This window comes from Elephas maximus, chromosome 2, assembly GCF_024166365.1.
Source record: "Elephas maximus indicus isolate mEleMax1 chromosome 2, mEleMax1 primary haplotype, whole genome shotgun sequence".
In the NCBI taxonomy this organism is placed as follows: domain Eukaryota; kingdom Metazoa; phylum Chordata; class Mammalia; order Proboscidea; family Elephantidae; genus Elephas; species Elephas maximus.
Genome location: NC_064820.1, coordinates 187,183,461 through 187,203,548, shown reverse-complemented (window position 1 = coordinate 187,203,548; position 20,088 = coordinate 187,183,461). Strand labels below are relative to the sequence as shown.

General features: G+C 43.4%; 1 protein-coding gene across 2 annotated transcripts in view; it reads left to right on the top strand.

The window, feature by feature from the left end:
• Positions 1-20,088, top strand: part of SLIT3 (slit guidance ligand 3) — a 783,747-nt gene that overhangs the window by 515,927 nt on the left and 247,732 nt on the right. For both annotated transcript variants that reach the window (XM_049874285.1, XM_049874284.1), the window contains exon 5: positions 956-1,027. In XM_049874285.1, the coding sequence (XP_049730242.1) occupies positions 956-1,027 (72 nt within the window). The remainder of the gene's footprint in view (positions 1-955; positions 1,028-20,088) is intronic.

The following is a 20,088-nucleotide window of genomic DNA, read 5'->3' as shown; positions in this document are numbered from 1 at the left end:
GTGCCCCTAGCCCTGTCTCTCCAAGCACTCCCTCCTCCAGCAGCTTCTGCAGCCTGAGGCTGGCCGTGCAGGAGAATCCTGGGTGAGACCTGGCATGAGTGCTCCGCAGGGTTGCTTTGTACATCCTGGAGGCCTGATGGGTCTTTGCAGATTGATTCCTCACTGAGATGAATGAAAAAGGTTCGTGTGTTGGGTCTTGCAAAATGAAACCTGCATGGGTCCTAGGAAGGGAACTTGAGGCTCTGGGGATGGTTAAAGAGGACCCTGGGACAAGAACACAACTTGGGTTTAAGCCAGCTGCAAACCCCAACTGTTCCTTACCCTCCAAAAAACATATTAAAGCTACTTAATGCTAGATGAGGGACCAGTGCCACCCCGACTGTGGATGCGTCTATGGAAATGTAATTTGAATTCATCATGCCTGTCACTGAAAAGATCCAGGAGGCCCCTAGAGGTCTCGGGTACTCTAGAATGAGCTGAGGCGGCCACCCTCCATCAGAAAATCAGAAGGGCCAGCCTCTGTTCCCATCCCAGATGACAAAGGCAGGGAGTCCTGAGCAGCCCTGTGAGATGGGAGATTGAGTAGTGTTGACCCTGCAGTGGGGGAGGAGGGCCATGGGGGAGGGGACGGGGTCATCTCTGGGAGGTGGCAAAACAGAGCACTGGGTGCAGTGTTGCAACAAATAACCCAGCATCTTGGCTCGTGGCCTGGAGGTGCGAGACCACCCACAGAGCCCGCCCGGGAGCGCGAGCTGCTCCCCGCCTGGTAACCATTTCAGCAAAGGCCATCACTGGGGAACAATGTGAATGCTTGTAGCAGCCTGGGCCTGAGACTAAACAATCCCCAAACCCTCCTGACTGCAGAGGAAACCTCCAAGGGGTTTTGTTATCTTAATGAGATGCAGATCGAGTTGGGCCTGGGTCTTTAATGCAGTGTACTTCTCTTCTTGTTTAGAGACCTGAGCGAAAACCAGATCCAGGGGATCCCGAGAAAGGCGTTCCGCGGTATCGCTGACGTGAAGAACCTGTAAGTGATGTTTTTGTTGCTTCTCTACAGATGTGGCTAATTTGGGCTCTCTGGCCAGAGCAGGGTGGGAAGGATGGGGCATCACTGTGCTTTACAGTGCTGCTGTCCAGGCGCCTGGGAGACTGGTTGAGGGATGCGCTGCAGTGGTTTCCAGGGAACACACCTCGGATGCCACAGCAGCCTGACAGAGCCCTCTTCGTTCCTGGTTATTTGTCCCCATGCGTAAGCATGGGAGTCACAAGCCTGGGTCAGAGCCTGTCCCCACAATAGCTCTTTGGCCCTGGTTGCAGTTTCACTTCTCCCAACATCATTATCTTATTCTATAAAATGGAGATTATGACCTTGTGGGATGTTGGGTGTAACTGAGTAAATGTTTAAAAAAAAAAAATTAGTGCCTAGTACATAGTAAGTGTTCAATAAATGGGAGCCTTGATGATGATAACGGAGATCTCACTGTTATTAATATGATCATAATCGGGTCCTTCCAGGCAGTATTGGGAAGTCCAGGGAAGACATAGATCCGTTGCACTAGGTGGATTTTTTGTTTGTTTTGTTTTTTACTTTTTATTTTGAAATAAGTATAGATTGAAGTTAAAAAAAAAAAATCTAGAGGGGTACCCTTTCACCCTTTTCCCCCAATGGTAACATTTTGCCTAGCTATGTATAATATCAACACCAGGACATTGACATTGGTACAATCCACAGATTTTCTTCTTCAGATTTCACCAGTTTTACACACAGTCGTATGTGTGTCTGTGTGTCTATGTGTAGTTCTGTGCCATTTTATCACAGGTGTAGATCTGTGTAACCATCACCATAATCAAGATGTAGAACTGTTCCATCACCACAAAGATCTACACTATGTTTTTGAACTTGCCAAATAACCTTCATCATTTCCTACCTGGCTTCCACTGTTTGCCGTTATCCCTGGGCCCTTAATTTCATGCGGAGCTTGTGCTCCTTCTGAATTTTCTCCCCAACCAACTGTTGTCCATGTGCTCAGAACCTGTGTTTGGAGAGGGGCATGGAGAAGGTCTGGTTTGCCTGAGCAAGCATTTCTGCCCGCTGGCCTCCTCCTCAGGCTCAAATTCAGCTTGAGAAGTCTTGGAGGAGGCTTTTCTTAAAACTACTTTAACTGTCACTTTCCCTATAATGAATGCAGGGATTTTCGTTTACTGAGATCCTGAAAGGTAGCTGGCGATGGTTTCCAGATGTAGGTTAGCTGCCTCCCGTGTTGCTGAGGCCTTAGAGAAAAGCTTTTGTTGTTTAACACACAAGGCACACAAGAGGGCAGAGGCATCTGGGAGGGAAGGAAGGGAGGAGGAAGGTGGTGAGAACTTTGCAAGGGGCTCTTAGACTAGAGGGCTGTCTGCTGCTTCCTCTGGGAGTGTTTGCGGGAGAGGGACAGAGCGCGGGAAGCAGCTAAAGAGACATAGAATGTGAGTTCCTTTGCAAGACAGGTGTAGACCCCACTCAAGGAGTAACTTGCTGACTCTGTATATCTCCCTGTGAAAATGAGATGGGAAAACCAAACCTTCAGAACCGCTGAATAAATAATGGTGGGTGATCTCTCGCCCTCCAGTGGCACTTTTAACATTTCAGAGCTGCTTTTATAGCATTTTGTTCCTTGGATTCCAGGAACTTAAGAATGTGCAAGTGAACCAAAACCAACAGATTGTATTAATTAACATCCCAGAATATCAGGTCAAAAGGGAACTTAAAGATCCTCTAAAACCCTACAGTTCAGTGGTGAGAAAATTGAGGCCCAGAGAGGGACAATGGCTAACTCAACGTCAGCCAGCTTCTTGATGATGGGGTCTAGCGGGAACATTTTACTATAAGGCTATACATCTGTTAGATCTCATGGCTTTCATTTTAAATGGGCCAGTTGACAAAAGTAAAAATAAAAAACCATTGCGATGATGTATAAGCCAACCAAAAACCACGCCAGTAGCCGTGGAGTCAATTCCGATTCATGGTGACCCCACGTGTGCAGTCTAATTGCTCCATAGGGCTTTTATGGCTATGACCTTTATGAAGTAGATCAACAGGCCTTTCATCCAAGGAGCCTCTGGGTGGGTTTGAACTGCCAACCTTTCTGTTAGTAGCTGAGCACTTAACCGTTTGCTCCAACCAGGGACTCTGGTGTATAAGCAGGGCTTTATAATTACCGATTACATTTTGATTCTCAAGAAAGTGACAAAATCCCACAGAAGTCGTCTGTAGTTGCTGAGATTTTTTTTTGGTTCTGTTTTGTTTTCTTTTTTCCTGTAATATCTTTAAACCCACACAAAGGCCTCAGGAGATAAAAGGTTCAAGAACACAGACACCTGAGCCACTCCAAGAACTACCGTCAGGCCCACCTTCTCCAGGCCATACAGATGCGCAATCATCAAGAGTTTGAAATCAGCAAGGATCTTCTCTCTGTTTATTCCCAGGATTGGGGAGGATGGGCATAAACTCACTGCTTAAAAGAAGAATTAACCGACAGAACTAAAGGAGGATTGATTACTTTGCATTTTTTAACCAGTTCTATCAGCATGTATTTGTTGGGCAGAACCTAAACGCCCGGGAGTACAATTCATATTCTCAGGTGGCTTCCAGCGTAACTGGGGACAAAAAACCACATGGATACAAGAGAATGTTTATATGTATCAGAATCAACATGAAAGCTGGCAAATGAGTGGCTGCGCATAGTAGGGGGCTGTCAAGAGTTACAGGGAAGAAAAGTAGCTTTAGGCAGTACAGTCTAGAACTAAAAATATGGCTTTGGAAGTTTGATAGATTTCATCTGAATTCCAGTTGCTCTACATACTGTGTCTCTGACCTTAGGTACATCACTTGACACCTCAGAGCCTAGGATTCCTCCCTTGTACAATAAGGATAACAATTGTATTTGCCTCGTAGAGTTTTTGTGAAAGTTAATAAAGTAATGCATATAAATAGCCTAGTACTATGCTATAGGGTCACTATGTAAAAAAAAAAAAAAAAATTTTTTTTTACTCAATGGCAATGGGTTTGGTTTGGTTTTTTTTTTAAGTTTATGCTTGACACATGGTGGATATTTAGAAAGTTCTAGTTATTGTTGCTGTCACATTTCTTTGTTGTTGTTATAATTGTAAAGACTTTAGCTGAGCCTGAATGATGATTGGAATTCACAGTGTAAACAAGACAAAGTCTGTGTGCAAATTGTGGAGGCAAAGCTGTATAAGGTGTGCTTCAAGGGACAGGAGCAGAGACATCTCATGGGAGTGGAGGGGCTGTGAGGCAGAATAGTGGGTAATAAGGTTGGAAAGAGAGGTGAAGGCTAGATTGTGGAGACCTTGACTGCAGGAAGTATGGACTTTAGATGTAGCCACTGAGAATGTGGATGGCTTCTAGCCTGGTAATGGTCATGATGACATCGTGTATTCTGGAAGAGAAACCTAGGACAGCATAGGGGAGGACGAGGAGGAAGGAGAGGCTGGGTGCAGGATGATGAGTCTGTAGTCCAACACGTGGGATCTAGGCTGGCACTTCAGGGAGAGCAGTCAGAACCGAGAGGACAAGTCCAAAGTAAGAAGCCCTATGAGAAAAATGTCAACAGAACATAGCCGTCAAGGAGTTATTTAGAGGCCAGAGGAAGAAAAGTGAAAAATGATGAGCTCAAGCTCAGATAATACAGAGAATGATAGCACATTCTCATATTCATCTATCCATCCATCCATCCGTCCGTCCGTCAAAAATATTTTTGAACTCCTACTAAATGCCAGTTCAGAGGAAAAAGAGTAGAGAATAAGATATATAGATCTGTGAGCCCTGCCTTCTTGGCGCTTATCCTCCATAGAGATAGAGTGCTCAGGAGGAAGAGAAAGGGCTGGCTTGTGGTCAAGTGATGTCAAGCCTTACGTGGACAGTGAGGATAGAGCATCTAGTCTTTGTTAAAAAATTGTTGAATCTGACAGCCCATCCTGTTCCTGTCAAGTCTGAATGACTTTAATAAAGTCCTACTTCACATTCATCTCTGGGTCTCAGTTTCCTTTGCCTTAGTAAGAGGGAGGTAGATTAAATAATCTTACAGCCTTACGAGGAAATGGCATGTGGGTAATTGGAGATACACGACTGGAGCTAAGGAGCCAATTCAGGGAAGGCAAGCACTGGGGTAGAGGTGATAATTGAGTTTGTACATTTAAATATGCATCAGTGCATGTAAAATAGGAGATGCTTTGCAGAAATTAAGTTTGTATAAAACCTATTAAGAAAACACTCCTACTACCAAACCTCGATTTCCCACATGTGAATTGTCTGTATTGTGGATGAGCTATAGCAAATTTTAAATCTCAGGAACACAGATCTCTGTCATCAGCATGTTTAAGAACTACCTCCCAGCCCCCAGTCTCTTTCATCACATCACCTTGTGTGAGCTCAGGGAATTTAACGCTATTCTACCACACCTACTCCTCACTTATCGGCTATCTCATTATTCAACATTTCACCATTACAATAATAGTAAAAAATCTACTATCCAGCTATTTTGTGCAATAACGACATATGTCTGGCAGTAACATTTTCATGACCGGTGGGACATATAGTCTCTATGAGTTGGAATCCACTCGATGGCAGCAGGTTTGGTTTGGTTTTGGGGACATATAGTGCCTACCTACATTTTCGCCTCTCAGGTCCAGAAGGACATATGTGTCCCACATAATATCGTGATCTGATGTGGTCATTCTCCATATTTGCCATAACGCTGGTTTTTGCATAACAACCTGGTCTTTGGAACCTAACTATGTCAGTAAGTGAGAAGTGGGCGTATTACCCTGAGTAAATAGGAGAAAAGATAAATTATTGGAGTATCAGGCTTAAAATTAAATAATACATGAAATGACGATTGATCAGACCTATCCATGACACCATATGCAACATTAAGAAGAGAAAAATCAAGGATTGTCTATTTTATTTACAATTTTATAGCTTTGACACGGATTTTCCTTGCTTGTCCTGACATTTTTCAGGAAGAAATAGTCCCTATTTACCTTTGTTTACCAGGTGACAAAATTAAGTCTCAATTAATGTATGTAATTTGGTCAAAGTCAACAGAACAAATTAGACCTAGGACTACCCACTTAGCACACCCTGAGTAACAGATGTTATTGTTGTTGTCAGCTGCCATCAAATTGGCCCCCAATTCATGGAGACAATTGTGATCCATAGGTTCTCACTGGCTGCTTTTCAGAAGTAGATTGCCAGGCCTTTCTTCCTAGTCCATCTTAGTCTGGAAGCTCCACTGAAATCTGTTCAGCATCATAGCAACACTCAAGCCTCCACTGACAGGTGATGGCTGCACCGGAGTGCATTGACTGGGACTCAAACCTGGGTCTTCTTCATGGAGAGCCAGAATTCTACCACTGAACCGTCACTGCCCGTTTAATAACAGAAGCCACTATCTTTTGGGCATTGTTGTTGGTGGTGTTGTTAGTTGCCATCAATCCTCTTCCAAATCACGGCGACCCCATGTGTGCAGAGCAGAACTGTGCTCCATAGGGTTTTCAAAGATGTAATCTTTAGGAAGCAGATTACCAGGCTTGTCATACTAGGCACCTCAGGGTGGGTTTGAACTGCCTACCTATAGACATTTTTATAGACCTTGATTCTTCCTGATTTGGCCATACCAGCAACAGGAACAATGAAACAGTAACCAAGAAGGCTGCTAGAAAATGGAGAGCCTGATTGACCTAAGCAAGCAGGCAAGAGTGCCACTTTTAATGCAGCAACGAGAAAGGACATAGCTGTTTGAGCCCAGTGGGACTGGAGAGCCACCAGCGTAATGCTCACACCTAAGGGACTTGGTGCCCTGCCCGCTAGACAGTGGAAGGAAGCCCCTAATTGCTTCCTACTTCTCCAGAGAAGAGAAAGTAGTTAGCTGGGGATGCCACTCTATGCAATTACAGAAAGATCCAGCTGATTTTATGGGCTGGTCCCCTTCTCTGCTGCCTGTCTATAAGGGCAAGAAGTGCTGTACTTAAAGATATACAGGCAGTTAGATGGACAAATGGATCTGAAGAAATACACTCAGAGAGAAACAGCCTCTAAACAGACCAACATTTGACACATCAATATGCAAACAGTGGACTAAAGCACAGCGAGAAAGAAAGAGAGACAAAACACAGAGATACAGAGGAGAGAAAGGGAGATAGACAGAGAGAGAGATAGAGACATGAAGAGGCAGAGAGATAGGCAGAGACATAGAGGGAGATACACACAGAGACACAGAAAGAGAAATAAATACAGAGACACACAGAGAGACACACAAAGAGGTTTTGAGAGAGGGAGAAAGAATAATCAGATAGGCATAGAGATAGGAAAAGAGAAATGAGTTGGAAAAAAAGAGATAGAGAGAGATGACAAGGCACAACCCAACAAAGCATAAAAAGAAAAAAGACAAAAACCAGTATGGATTGCTTTAAAAAAAAAAAAAAAAAAAAAGTCCCCTTGCCCTGTCTTTCTCAGCAGTTATGTTTTCCTCTGTTTTTCGGTTTCTATTTGCGAGGACTCTGTAGGACATGCATTCCAGAAGGGAAAATCAATAACCCCTGTCTTTGCCAGCTAGCAGAATTTGGAATTGACAGTTTCAAAACAAAGCTGGGCAGGCGGCCTTTGTGTTCTCTAGTTAGTGTGTGTTGCTGCACTGCCTGCGTCTGCCCTCCCGCTTCCTGAGATTAATGAGGGCTGTCTCCGCCCCGGTGAACAGGAGGTAATCTTGTGTGAGCGTGAGGGAAGTGTGGGGAGGGACACGGAGGGACACAAAGCACCCAATCGCTTGTAGCAACTCTGTGAATCCAGGTCCGCCCCTCCACCTGGGATAGTGTCCACACTCCTGGTCAGCCCTGCAGGATCTGGGTCCTCTCTCTTTCATATTAAGCCTCTCGTGCTCCTTTCTGCCCCTCCAACACCCCAAGCTCCTTCCTGCCTCAGAGCCTTTGCACTTGCTGCTCCCTTTGCGTGCACTGCTATACCCTCCGCACAGCTGGCTCCTTCTGACCACTCAGGTCTCAGCTCACATGTCTCCTCCTTAGTGTCCTTCTCCCACTGCCACTGCCCTCCTTTCAAGCCCATTACTCAGTTGTATTTATTCAGAGCACTTACCACCCTCTGAAATTATCTTGTCCATGTATTTGTCAACATGTCTCTGTATGTCACACATAACGGACATACGTACAGGGACCTTGCCTGCCTCAATCACTATTCCATCCCCAGGACCCAAACAGTTCATGGCAGTAAGTTTCACTAAAAGTGTATTGATGTCATTTCACAAGTATTTGCTGGTAGTATATTACATACAGGAAATTATGTTTGTTGTTGTTGTTAGGTGCTGTTGAGTTGGTTCCAACTCGTAGAGATCCTATGTACTACAGAACGAAACACTGCCCGGTCCTGTGCCACCCTCATAATTGTTGTTATGCTTGAGCCCATTGTTGCAGCCACTGTGTCAGTCCACCACGTTGAGGGTCTTCCTCTTTTTCGCTAACCTTCTACTTTACCAAGAATGATGTCCTTCTCCAGGAATTGATCACTCCTGATAACATGTCCAAAGTATATAAGATGTAGTCTTGCCATCCTTGCTTCTAAGGAGCATTCTGGTTGTACTTCTTACAAGATAGATTTGTTCATTCTTTTGGAGGTTCATGGTATATTCAATATTCTTTGCCAACACCACAATTCAAAGGTGTCAATTCTTCTTTGGTCTTCCTTATTCATTGTCCAGCTTTCACATACATACGAGGCTGTTGAAAATACCATGGCTTGGGTCCGGCGTACCTTAGTCTTCAAGGTGACATCTTTTCTTTTCAACACTTTAAAGAGGTCTTTTGCAGCAGATTTGCCCAATGCAATGCATCTTTTGATTTCTTGACTACTGTTGCCATGGGTGTTGATTGTAGACCCAAGTAAAATGAAATCCTTGACAACTTCAATCTTTTCCCCATTTATCATGATATTGCTTATTGGTCCACTTGTAAGGATTTTGTTTTCTTAATGTTGAAGTGTGAGCCATACTGAAGGCCATGGTCTTTGATCTTCATCAGTAAGTGCTTCATGTCCTCTTCACTTTTAGCAAACAAGGTTGTGTCACCTGCATAACGCAGGTTGTTAATGCATCTTCCTCCAGTCCTGATGCTCTGTTCTTTATGGAGTCCAGCGTCTCGGATTATTTGCTCAACATACAGATTGAATACGTTTGGTGAAAGGGTACAACCCTGACACATACCTTTCCTGATTTTAAACCACAGAGCATCCCCTTGTTCTGTTTGAATGACTGCCTCTTAATCTATGTACAGGTTCCTCATGAGCACAATCAAGTGCTCTGGAATTCCCATTTTTCGCAATGTTATTCATAATTTGTTATGAGCCACACAGTCAAGTGCCTTTGCAAAGTCAATAAAACACAGATAAACATCTTTCTGGTATTCTCTGCTTTCAGCCACGATCCATCTGACATCAGCAATGATATCCGTGGTTCCATATCCTCTTCTGAATCTGGCCTGAATTTCTGGCAGTTTCCTGTCAATATACTGCTGCGGCCACTTTTGAATGATCTTCAGCAAAATTTTACCTGTGTTGATATCAATGATATTGTTTGATAATTTCCGTATTCAGTTGGATCACTTTTCTTAGGAACAGGCAAAAATATGGATCTCTTCCAGTCGGTTGGACAGGTAGCTGTCTTCCAAATTTCTTGGCATTTTGGTATAATGACTATGTATTCTTTCTGTCTTCTTTTGATGCTTCCTGCATCGTTTAACATTTTCCTCATAGAATATTTCACTGCTGCAACTTGAGGCTTGAATTTTTTCTTCAGTTCTTTCAGTTTGAGAAATGCCAAGAGTGTTCTTACCTTTTGGTTTTCTATCTCCAGCCCTTTGTACATGTCATTATAATACTTTGTCTTCTCGAGCAGCCCTTTGAAATCTTCTGTTCAGTTCTATTACTTCATCATTTCTTCCTTTTGCTTTAGCTACTCGACATTCAAGAGCAAGCTTCAGAGTCTCTTCTCACATCCATTTTGTCTTTTCTTTCTTGTCTTTTTATGACCTTTTGCTTTCTTCACATACGATATCCTCGATGACATTCCACAACTTGTCTGGTCTTTGGTCATTAGTGTTTAACGCGTCAAATCTATTCTTGAGATGGTCTCTAAATTCAGGTGGGATATACTCAAGGTCGTACTTTGGCTCTCATAGACTTGTTCTAATTTTCTTCAGTTTCAGCTTGACTGCGACTGTTCCACAGTCGGCTCCTGGCCTTGTTCTGACTGATAGTATTGAGCTTTTCCATCATCTCTTTCCATAGGTGCAGTTGATTTGATCCCTGTGTGTTCCATCTGGTGAGGTCCGTGTGTATAGTCACCATTTATGTTAGTGAAAAAAGGTATTTTAATGAAGAAGTCGTTGGTATTGCAAAATTCTATTATTCGATCTCCAGCGGCATTTCTGTCACCAAGGCCACATTTTCCAACCACCTATCCATCTTCTTTGTTTCCAACTTCCGCATTCCAATCACGAGTAATTATCGATGCATCCTGATTGCATGTTTGATCAATTTCAGACTGCAGAAGCTGAGAAGAATCTTCAATTTCTTCATCTTTGGCTTAGGTTAGTGGGTAAATTTGAATATTAACTGGTCTTCCTTATAGGCTTATGGATATTGTCACTGACAGTGTTGTACTTCAAGATAGATCTTGAAATGTTCTTTTTGATGATGAATGCAATGCCACTCCTCTTCAAGTTGTTATTCCCAGCATAGTAGACCATATGATTGTCCAATTCAAAATGGCCAATACCAGTCCATTTCAGCTCGCTAACGTCTAAGATATCGATGTTTATGCATTCCATTTCATTTTTGATGATTTCCAATTTTCCTAGATTCGTACTTCGTACATTCCACGCTCTGATTATTAATGGATGTTTACGGCTGTTTCTTCTTATTTTGAGTCATGCCACATCAGCAAATAAAGGTCCCAAAAGCTTGACTCCATCCATGTTGCTAACATCTACTCTGCTTTGAGGAGCCAGGTCTTCCTCAGTCGTCCTTTGAGTGCTTTCCAACCTGGGGGGCTCATCTTTCAGCATTATATCAGACAATGTTCCGCTGCTATTCATAAGGTTTTCACTGGCTAATTCTTTTCAGAAGTAGACTGCCGGGTCCTCCTTCCTAGCCTATCTTAATCTGGAAGCTCAGCTGAAAACTGTCCACTGTAGGCGACAGTGGTATCTGAATACCGGTGGCATAGCTTCCAGCATTATAGCAACACGCAAGCCTCCACAGTATGACAAACTGACAAACAAGTAGAGGAAAATCTCTTACAATTCTTGAAATGTTTAATATGAGAATAAAATCATGGAATGAATAAGACACCATCCTTGTATTTTAAGCATTCACAGTCTAGCAAGGGGGCAGATGAGTAAACCAGCAGTGTCAGGACATGGGCTAAGGGCTCTGTTGACATTATGATTGGATATGGGGAAGCCCAGAGAGACAGGCCTGATTCTGGCTTCACTCAGGAAGTGACACGAGTTGAGTCTTGAAGGTTGAATAGCAGTTCTCCCAGGGGAAGGGCATTCCAGGTGGAAGGAACAACATGTGAAAAATCACTAGCATGTGTGAGAGATTGATGCTTTTAGAGATTCACAGCTGGAACACAGTCAGCAAGGGAGGCAATGAAGAAAGTTAAGTTTGGTAAGGCTGGAGGAGAGAGAGAGGGAGAAAGAATTATTCTTTCTATGACTTTATTTTCATATTAAACATTTTAACAATCATATATGATTTTTTGTATGTCATATGCCACCAACAAATACTTTTAAAATTACATCACTACATTTTTAATGAACACCATGATCCATATGGCAATGGGGAGCCACTGGAGAGCTTTTAACAGGGCATTGGCATGATCAGATCTGCATTTAAGAAAAACTGTTCCAGCAGCAGTGTGGAGAGTGTATTGCTGAGAAGGAGAGCCTGAAGTTAGGGTAGCCAGTAAGGAGACTTTTGCAGTCGTTCAGAGAGTATGGGGCCTGAATCAAAAAGTGAACCTAAAGGGGCAGAGTCTAACTGGAAACACATATAGGAGGTGGCCCATGGGCCTTTGAGGGCTAATGGGGGGGCGGGGGAGATGCATGCCCATCCCTAGGGCTTATTGGGATGATCAGAGGGGGACTTCAGGGCAAGTCATCTCTGTCGATGCCAACACAGGAACAGTGCCTGGCTTTCATCGTGGAAACCATGCTGTATCTTCGAAGGCAGACTTGGGAAATTTGCTCATATGAAGCAAGGTAGATGCTAATTTATCACCTTCCCGAGGTGCAGCAAGTTTTCTAGTCTTTCCTCCTTTGTATTCCTGGCTGTGAGTGTCCAGCTCAGAATTGTTGCTGGAGGAAGTTGGACTGAACCCCAATCTGATAAGTGCGTGCTACCCAAAGACACTATCTAAAGAAAGGGAGCAAGTGTGCCTGCCTGCTGGCCTGCCTTCCTCCCTCCCTCCCTTCCTTCCTTCTTCTCTTTTATTTCCCATTTTCCTCCCACAAACCATCACTGAGCCCTTACTATTATGTCTGAAGCAAGTCCTGAAATAAAAAGATGACTAGACACAGTCCCTGCTCTTAAGAAATTTTGTCTAAAGAGGAAGACAGACAGATCCACAAAGAGCATGTGTAATATGATAAGCTCTCCCCTAGACCACTCTTCTGTATTTGCCTGATGCCCAAGAGAGTAAGTGCTCGATAAATACCAGCTGATTTGTTAAAATAAATTCACTGAAATGAGAAAAATAGTAGAAGAAACAGGTAAATGAAACTCCATTAGTCTGGGAAAGATATGATGCGTCATTATCCAAAGGAAAGGAGACGGTGATAGTAAGTGCCTCATCCCAGAAATTATGCCTGGGATTGTGTAAAAGTGGCATGGTGGGGCCGTCTAACCTCCTCTAACCTCACAAGGGGGAAAGAGAATCAAGATCAACAGCCCAGGGCTGATTCCTATGAGGCAGAGGTCAGTCATGCCTCTACCCTCCAAACTTTTCACCAATTCTGATACCAACTGTCCCTCCTAGCCACTCTCTGCTTAGCTGCTGGGTTTGATAATTTATTGCAGTGGCCATGCAGAACTCACTGACAATACTCACAATCATGGGGTTTATAAGGTTACAATTCAAGTGCAGGAACCAGGATTCAGTTTCTTTGATCAGGACAGCCTCTTATCAGCTATGCCTGCAGCCATGCCATTCTCTGGCCCCTCGGCTTCTGTCCTGCCCCAGCAAGTGTTACACAAAGCTCTTTTAGATCCAACGATTAATGCCTGGAGGCATCTGACTCCACCAGTAAGCCTTGGCCCAAAGGCACTCAGCTCTCTTGTTCCATAGGCTGGGAAGCCCACCATGCTGTTTCCTGCTGGTCTCCTAGTTCTACTGCTTCTGCTTCTGCTGCTGACATTTCTCTGCTGCTGCTTCTTGCTATTTCTTGCCGTTTCTAGTGTTACACCTCTCTCTCTGTCTCCTAGATCTAGGAGTTCTTAGCACAGTGATCCTGGGTCCAAAGGATGTGCTCTACTCCTGGCTCTTCTTTCTTGTTGGTAGTAAGATACTCCATTCCCACATCTAGGATGACTCATTTTAAGCCTAGCAGGATGGCAAAATTGACCCATCCCCTCATTAGGATTCCATATACCTTATCTGCATGGTCACACCCCCATAAGGGTGCCATGCACCTTATTTACATTATTAGCAAGCTATCCAATCCCCTTGGTGGACCACAAGGGCCTCATTTGCATAACCCCACCCAGTCATTTGTAAGGAGCCAGAAGATCCTGACAACTGGACCAATAGGCAATATCATGATAAATGGAGAAAAGATTGAAGTTGTCAAAGATTTCATTTTACTTGGATCTACAATCAATGCCCATGGCCCCAGCAGCCAAAAAATCAAAGAATGTGTTGTATTGGGCAAGTCTGCTGCAAAAGACGTCTTTAAAGTGTTAAAAAGCAAAGACGTCACTTTGAGGGCTAAGGTGTGCCAAGGCATGGTGTTTTCAATCATCTCATATGCATGCAAAAGCTGGACAATGAATAACAAAGACCGGGGAGGAATTGATGCCTTTGAATTAGTGTATTGGCAAAGAATATTGAATATGCCATGGACTGCCAGAAGAACAAACAAATCTGTCTTGGAAAAAGTAAAGCAAGAGTGCTCCTTAGAGGTGAGGATGGTGAGACTTTGTCTCACATGCTTTGGACATGTTATCAGGAGGGACCAGTCCCCTGGAGAAGGACGTCATGCTTGGTAAAGTAGAGGGTCAACAAAAAAGAGGAAGACCCTCAACAAGATGGATTGACAGAGTGGCTGCAATGATGGGCTCAAGTATAGCAACGATTGTGAGCATGGTGCAAGACTGGGTAGTGTTTTCCTCTGTTGTACATAAGGTCTTGACAGCTCCTAGCAACAAAAATAACAAAGACTATATAGCTAGGAGGGCCATATTAATTAATTCACTGCACTGTCAATTGGAAGTTACCTAAGGGGTAAGGAAGATCTCTTCCAAGCAAAGATTACACAGTTTTATAGACTTAGTTACCAGCCCCTGTGTTGGGCATTATATTTCTTATAATAACCCAACCTAAGTTATAATTGTCTGTTCAGCCCAATGCGACTGACTTAGGACTCCTGACCTCTAAAACTGTAATATAGGAATTTGTGTTGTTTTAAGTCACTACATTTGTGGTAATTTGTCACAGCAGCAATAGGAAACTGATACCAAAATAGGCAGTTCCCGGATTACGAATGAGTTCTGTTCCTAAATCTGTCTTTAAATCGAATTTATACCTAAGTCAGAACAGTTAGGTAAGGTTCGTATTTAATGTCAGTTAGTCAACTGTCTGTCTTAGTATATAACAGATACTGTACTTTCTATGCATAAAAAAAGTTAAAGAAATACTTCCAAAACAAAAAAAACCTGCTGCCGTCAAGTCGATTTCGACTCATAACGACCCTATAGAACAAAGTAGAACTGCCCCATAGGGTTTCCAAGGACTGCCTGGTGGATTCGAACTGCTGCCCTCTTGGTTAGCAGCCATAGCACTTAACCACTATGCCAGCAGCATTTCCGAAATACTTCCAGATACACTAAAACATCTTTAACATAATGTTGTTGTTGTTAGGTGCCTTTGACTCAGTTCCAACTCATAGCGACCCTATGCACAAGAGAACAAAACACTGTCCGGTCCTTGCAGCCACTGTGTCAAGCCACCTCATTGAGGGTCTTCCTCTTTTCCGCTGGCCCTGTCCTTTGCCAAGCATGATGTCCTTCTCCAGGGACTGATCCCTCCTGACAACATGCCCAAAGTATATAAGATGCAGTCTCACCACCCTTGCTTCTAAGGAGCATTCTGGTTGTACCACTTCTAAGAGATTTGTTCATTCTTTTGGCAGCCCATGGTATACTCAATATTCTTTGTCAATACTGCAATTCAAAGGTATCAATTCTTCTTCGGTCTTCCTTATTCATTGCCCAGCTTTCACACGCATATGATGGGACTGAAAATACCATGGCTTCGGTCAGACGCACCTTAGTCTTCAAGGTAACATCTTTGCTCTTCAACACTTTAAAGAGGTCCTTTGCAGCAGATTTACCCAATGAAATGCGTCTTTTGATCTCTTGACTGCTGCTTCCATGGCTGTTGATTGTGGATCCAAGTAAAATGAAATCCTTGACAACTTCAATCTTTTCTCCATTTATCATGATGTTGCTCATTGGTCCAGTTGTGAGGATTTTTGTTTTCTTTATGTTGAGGTGCAATCCATTCTGAAGGCTGTGGTCTTTGATCTTCATTAGTAAGTGCTTCAAGTCCTTTTCACTTTCAGCAAGCAAGGTTGTGCCATCTGCATAACACAGGTTGTTAATGAGTCTTCCTCCAACCCTGATGCCTTGTTCTTCTTCATATAGTCCAGCTTCTCGGATTATTTATTCAGCATACAGATTGAATAGGTATGGTGAAAGAATACAATCCTAACGCACACTTTTCCTGACTTTAAACCAATCGGTATCCCCTTGTTCTGTTGGAACAATTGCCTCTTGATCTATGTAAAGGTTCCTTATGAGTGCAATTAAGTGTTCTGGAATTCCCATTCTTCTCAGTGTTATCCATAATTTGTTATGATCCACACAGTCAAATGCCTTTGCATAGTCAATAAAACACAGGTAAATATCCTTCTGGTATTCTCTGCTTTCAGCCAGGATCCATCTGACATCAGCAATGATATCCCTGGTTCCACGTCCTCTTCTGAATCCAGCCTGAATTTCTGGCAGTTCCCTGTCTATATACTGCTGCATCCGGTTTTGAATGATCTTCAGCAAAATTTTGCTTGTGTGTGATATTAGTGATATTGTTCTATAATTTCCACATTTGGTTGGATTGCCTTTCTTGGGAATAGGTATAAATATGGATCTCTTCCAGTTAGTTGTCCAGGAAGCTGTCATCCATATTTCTTGGCATAGATAAGTGAGCACCTCCAGGGCTGCATCTGTTTGTTGAAACATCTCAATTGATATTCCGTCAACTCCTGGAGCCTTGTTTTTTGCCAATGCCTTCAGAGAAGCTTGGACTTCTTCCTTCAGTACCATCGGTTCCTGATCATATGCTACCTCTTGAAATGGTTGAACATCTAACTAATTCTTTTTGGTATAATGACTCTGTGTATTCCATCCATCTTCTTTTGATGCTTCCTGCATCGTTTAATATTTTCCCCATACAGTCCTTCACTATTGCAACTCGAGGCTTGAATTTTTTCTGCAGTTCTTTCAGCTTGAGAAACGCTGAGCATGTTCTTCCCTTTTGGTCTTCCACCTCCAGCTCTTTGCACATGTCATTGTAATACTTTACTTTGTCTTCTCAAGCCGTCCTTTGAAATCTTCTGTTCAATTCTTTTACTTCATCATTTCTTCCCTTTGCTTAGCTGTTCGATGTTCGAGAGCAAGTTTCAGAGTCTCCTCTGACATCCATCTTGGTCTTTTCTTTCTTTCCTGTCTTTTCAATGACCTCTTGCTTTCTTCATGTATGATGTCCTTGATGTCATTCCACAACTCATTTGGTCTTCGGTCACTAGTGTTCAATGTGTCAAATCTATTCTTCAGATGGTCTCTAAATTTAGGTGGGATATACTCAAGGTCATATTTTGGCTCTCGTGGACTTGCTTTGATTTTCTTCAGTTTCAGCTTGAACTTGCATGTGAGCAATTGATGGCCTGTTCCACAGTCGGCCCCTGGCCTTGTTCTGACTGATGATATTGAGCTTTTCCATCGTCTCTTTCCACAGATGTAGTCAGTTTGATTTCCATGTGTTCTATCTGGCAAGGTCCATGTGTATATAGTCGCCGTTTATGTTGGTGAAAGAAGGTATTTGCAATGAAGAAGTCGTTGGTCTTGCAAAATTCTGTCATTAGATCTCTGGCATTGTTTCTATCACCAAGGCCATATTTTCCAACTACTGATCCTTCTTAGTTTCCAACTTTCACATTCCAATCACCAGTAATTATCAGTTCATCATACTGTGGGGGCTTGCGTCTTGCTGTAATGCTGGAAGCTATGCCACCGGTATTCAGATACCAACAAGGTCACGCATGGAAGACAGGTTTCAGCTGAGCTTCCAGACTAAGCCAGACTAGGAAGAAGGACCTGGCAGTCTACTTCTGAAAAGCATTAGTCAGTGAAAACCTTATGAATAGCAGCGGAACATTGTCTTTAACATAATAATACAGTAATAATAGTGTTTTGATGCACGTCGCAAAGTTGTGCCCATCTATTATCATGAGTCATTGTATATACCTCAAATTTTTAATATAACAGGCTTTATGGGGTTGGTTTGTAACTGCAGGCGGTACATAAATGGGTCATTCATAACCTGGGGACTGCTTATATTGCCTTTAGGCTGTTACTTAACCTTTAGGCTTTGGTTTCCTCATCTGTTAAAATAAGGCATTGTCTGTAATCAGTGGAATACAAAGCATGTACTGAGACAGTACTGCCTCAAGATTCCGTAAATAAAAAGTTACTTTCGATAACAGTAACGGTTTAAATTGTGCATTTTCTTCATTGTGATCTAACATGAGATTTTACATGGCAGTACCAGTAGAAAAAGAGTCTAGAAAAATCACTGGACCAGATAGATAATCTTTCAGATCTGTTCAGGTTATAAAGTTTGATGATTGTCTAAGAAACTCCTCCACCAAGGAAGAGCCAGGCTCTGTCAGCAAGAGAAAACTCAGCAGCAGAATCAGGAAGCCAGCTCTGGGCAGGAGGCAGTGGGGGCAGATGGAGGAGAGGATCAGGATGACTCTGGGTCTCAGCTCCTGGAAGTTCGAGCCTGAGGTTAAGGGGCTGGGCTGGACTCACCCTTAGAGGAAAAGAAAACAGAAAGGTAGATGTTGATAGGGAGATGATTTTCTGGAATGCGGTGGGGGGCTTCTGAAATGTCTGGGACATCCTTGGGACTGGTTAGGGATTTCTGCAGCAGGGTGAGTTGGCCAGCTTTCTTGCCCGACCTCCGTTCCTGCTTGCAGCACCAGATAAACTGCTGTGTCTGGGAGAGATGTCTTAGGTTAGGGAAGGCGAATTGTTGCCACTCCAGTGAGGAAGACTTTGTCAGCCCCCGGGCTGAAAAAATATTTGTTAGCTAGATGAAGAAGTTGTTTGGGCAGGGGACAAGACAGTGGCTTTCCGAGCCCAGGGCCTCAACTTCGAACAGCACGACTCAGGGTGTGTGTGGACGTTATATCAGAGCTGGTGCTTCCGTGCGGGCTTGTTGTATCAGAACTGACAAATCCATGCGCGCAGCGCCGGCCATGCCAGAGAGAACCACTTCCCGGTCCGCCACAAGTGCTCAGCTCTGTAAATGGACGTGTTACAATCTGTCCATTTACACAGACAGCTATTATTTGCCATTGTTAACATTTACCTTTAAAGCTCTCTCTATAACCAGTCCCCAGGCACAACTGCATAAACCTAAATTACTTCTAAATGCCGATCATCAGTTCTCAGGCACTACATCTGCCAGGAAAACTACCTAGCCAGACAAGCAAGTACCTGGTGGATGAGGTCTAGCTACCATGGTGCGTGGTCTGTAGCATGACTGAGGTTTTACAGCTAATGAATATTCTATTATGGAAATTTACATTCCTTTTTTTCAGCTTGTATAGACAACGCCGTTTCTGGGGCTCAGGAAGGGTACTTCTTCTGACCAAAAACCTAAGCCCACTGCTGTCAATGCAGTTCTGACTCGTGGTGACTCCATGGGTTACAGAGTAGAACTGCTCCATAGGCTTTTCTTAGCTGCAGTCTTTCTGAAAGCAGATCTCGAGGCCTTTCCTTCATGGTGCTTCTGAGTGGGTTCAAACCACCAACCTTTAGCTTAGCAGTCAAGTGCAAACCATTTGTGCCACCCAGGGGCCTGAGATCCCGCTAAAGCCCATAACTTAACCTGAAATGTTCATCTCTTTTACTCTCTCTGACTCTCTCTCCCTTACACACATCCACACGTACACAGAATAAACACAAGCTGGCTCAAGAAAGGGGTTGTACCCTCAATCAGAGACACTCCAATTCTTCTCAGTAGGCAATAAGTTTTTCTAGAGCCCCGACTATGTGCCTATGTGCCCCTGGGTGGTATAAACAGTTAAGCACTCAACTACCAACCAAAAAGGCTGGCGGTTCAAACCCACCTAGAGATGCCTCAGAAGACAGGCCAGGCAGTTTGCTTCTGAAGGTCATGGTCATTGAAAACCCTATGGAGCACAGTTCTCTTGGTCGACTCTACAACAGCTGGTGGTGGTGGCTATGTGCCTGATATGGTTCTTAGCAATTTCTACCTGTTATCTCAGGTAGTCCTCACGACAGCCTTATGATTATTACCATCAGTTTACAGATGATAAAACTGAGGCACAGAGAAGTGGCCTGATTGACCCAGGGTCCCATAGCTAATAAATGGCAGAGCTGGAATTTGAACTCCAAGAGTTTAAATTTAGAACCTGTAACTTTAACCTCTA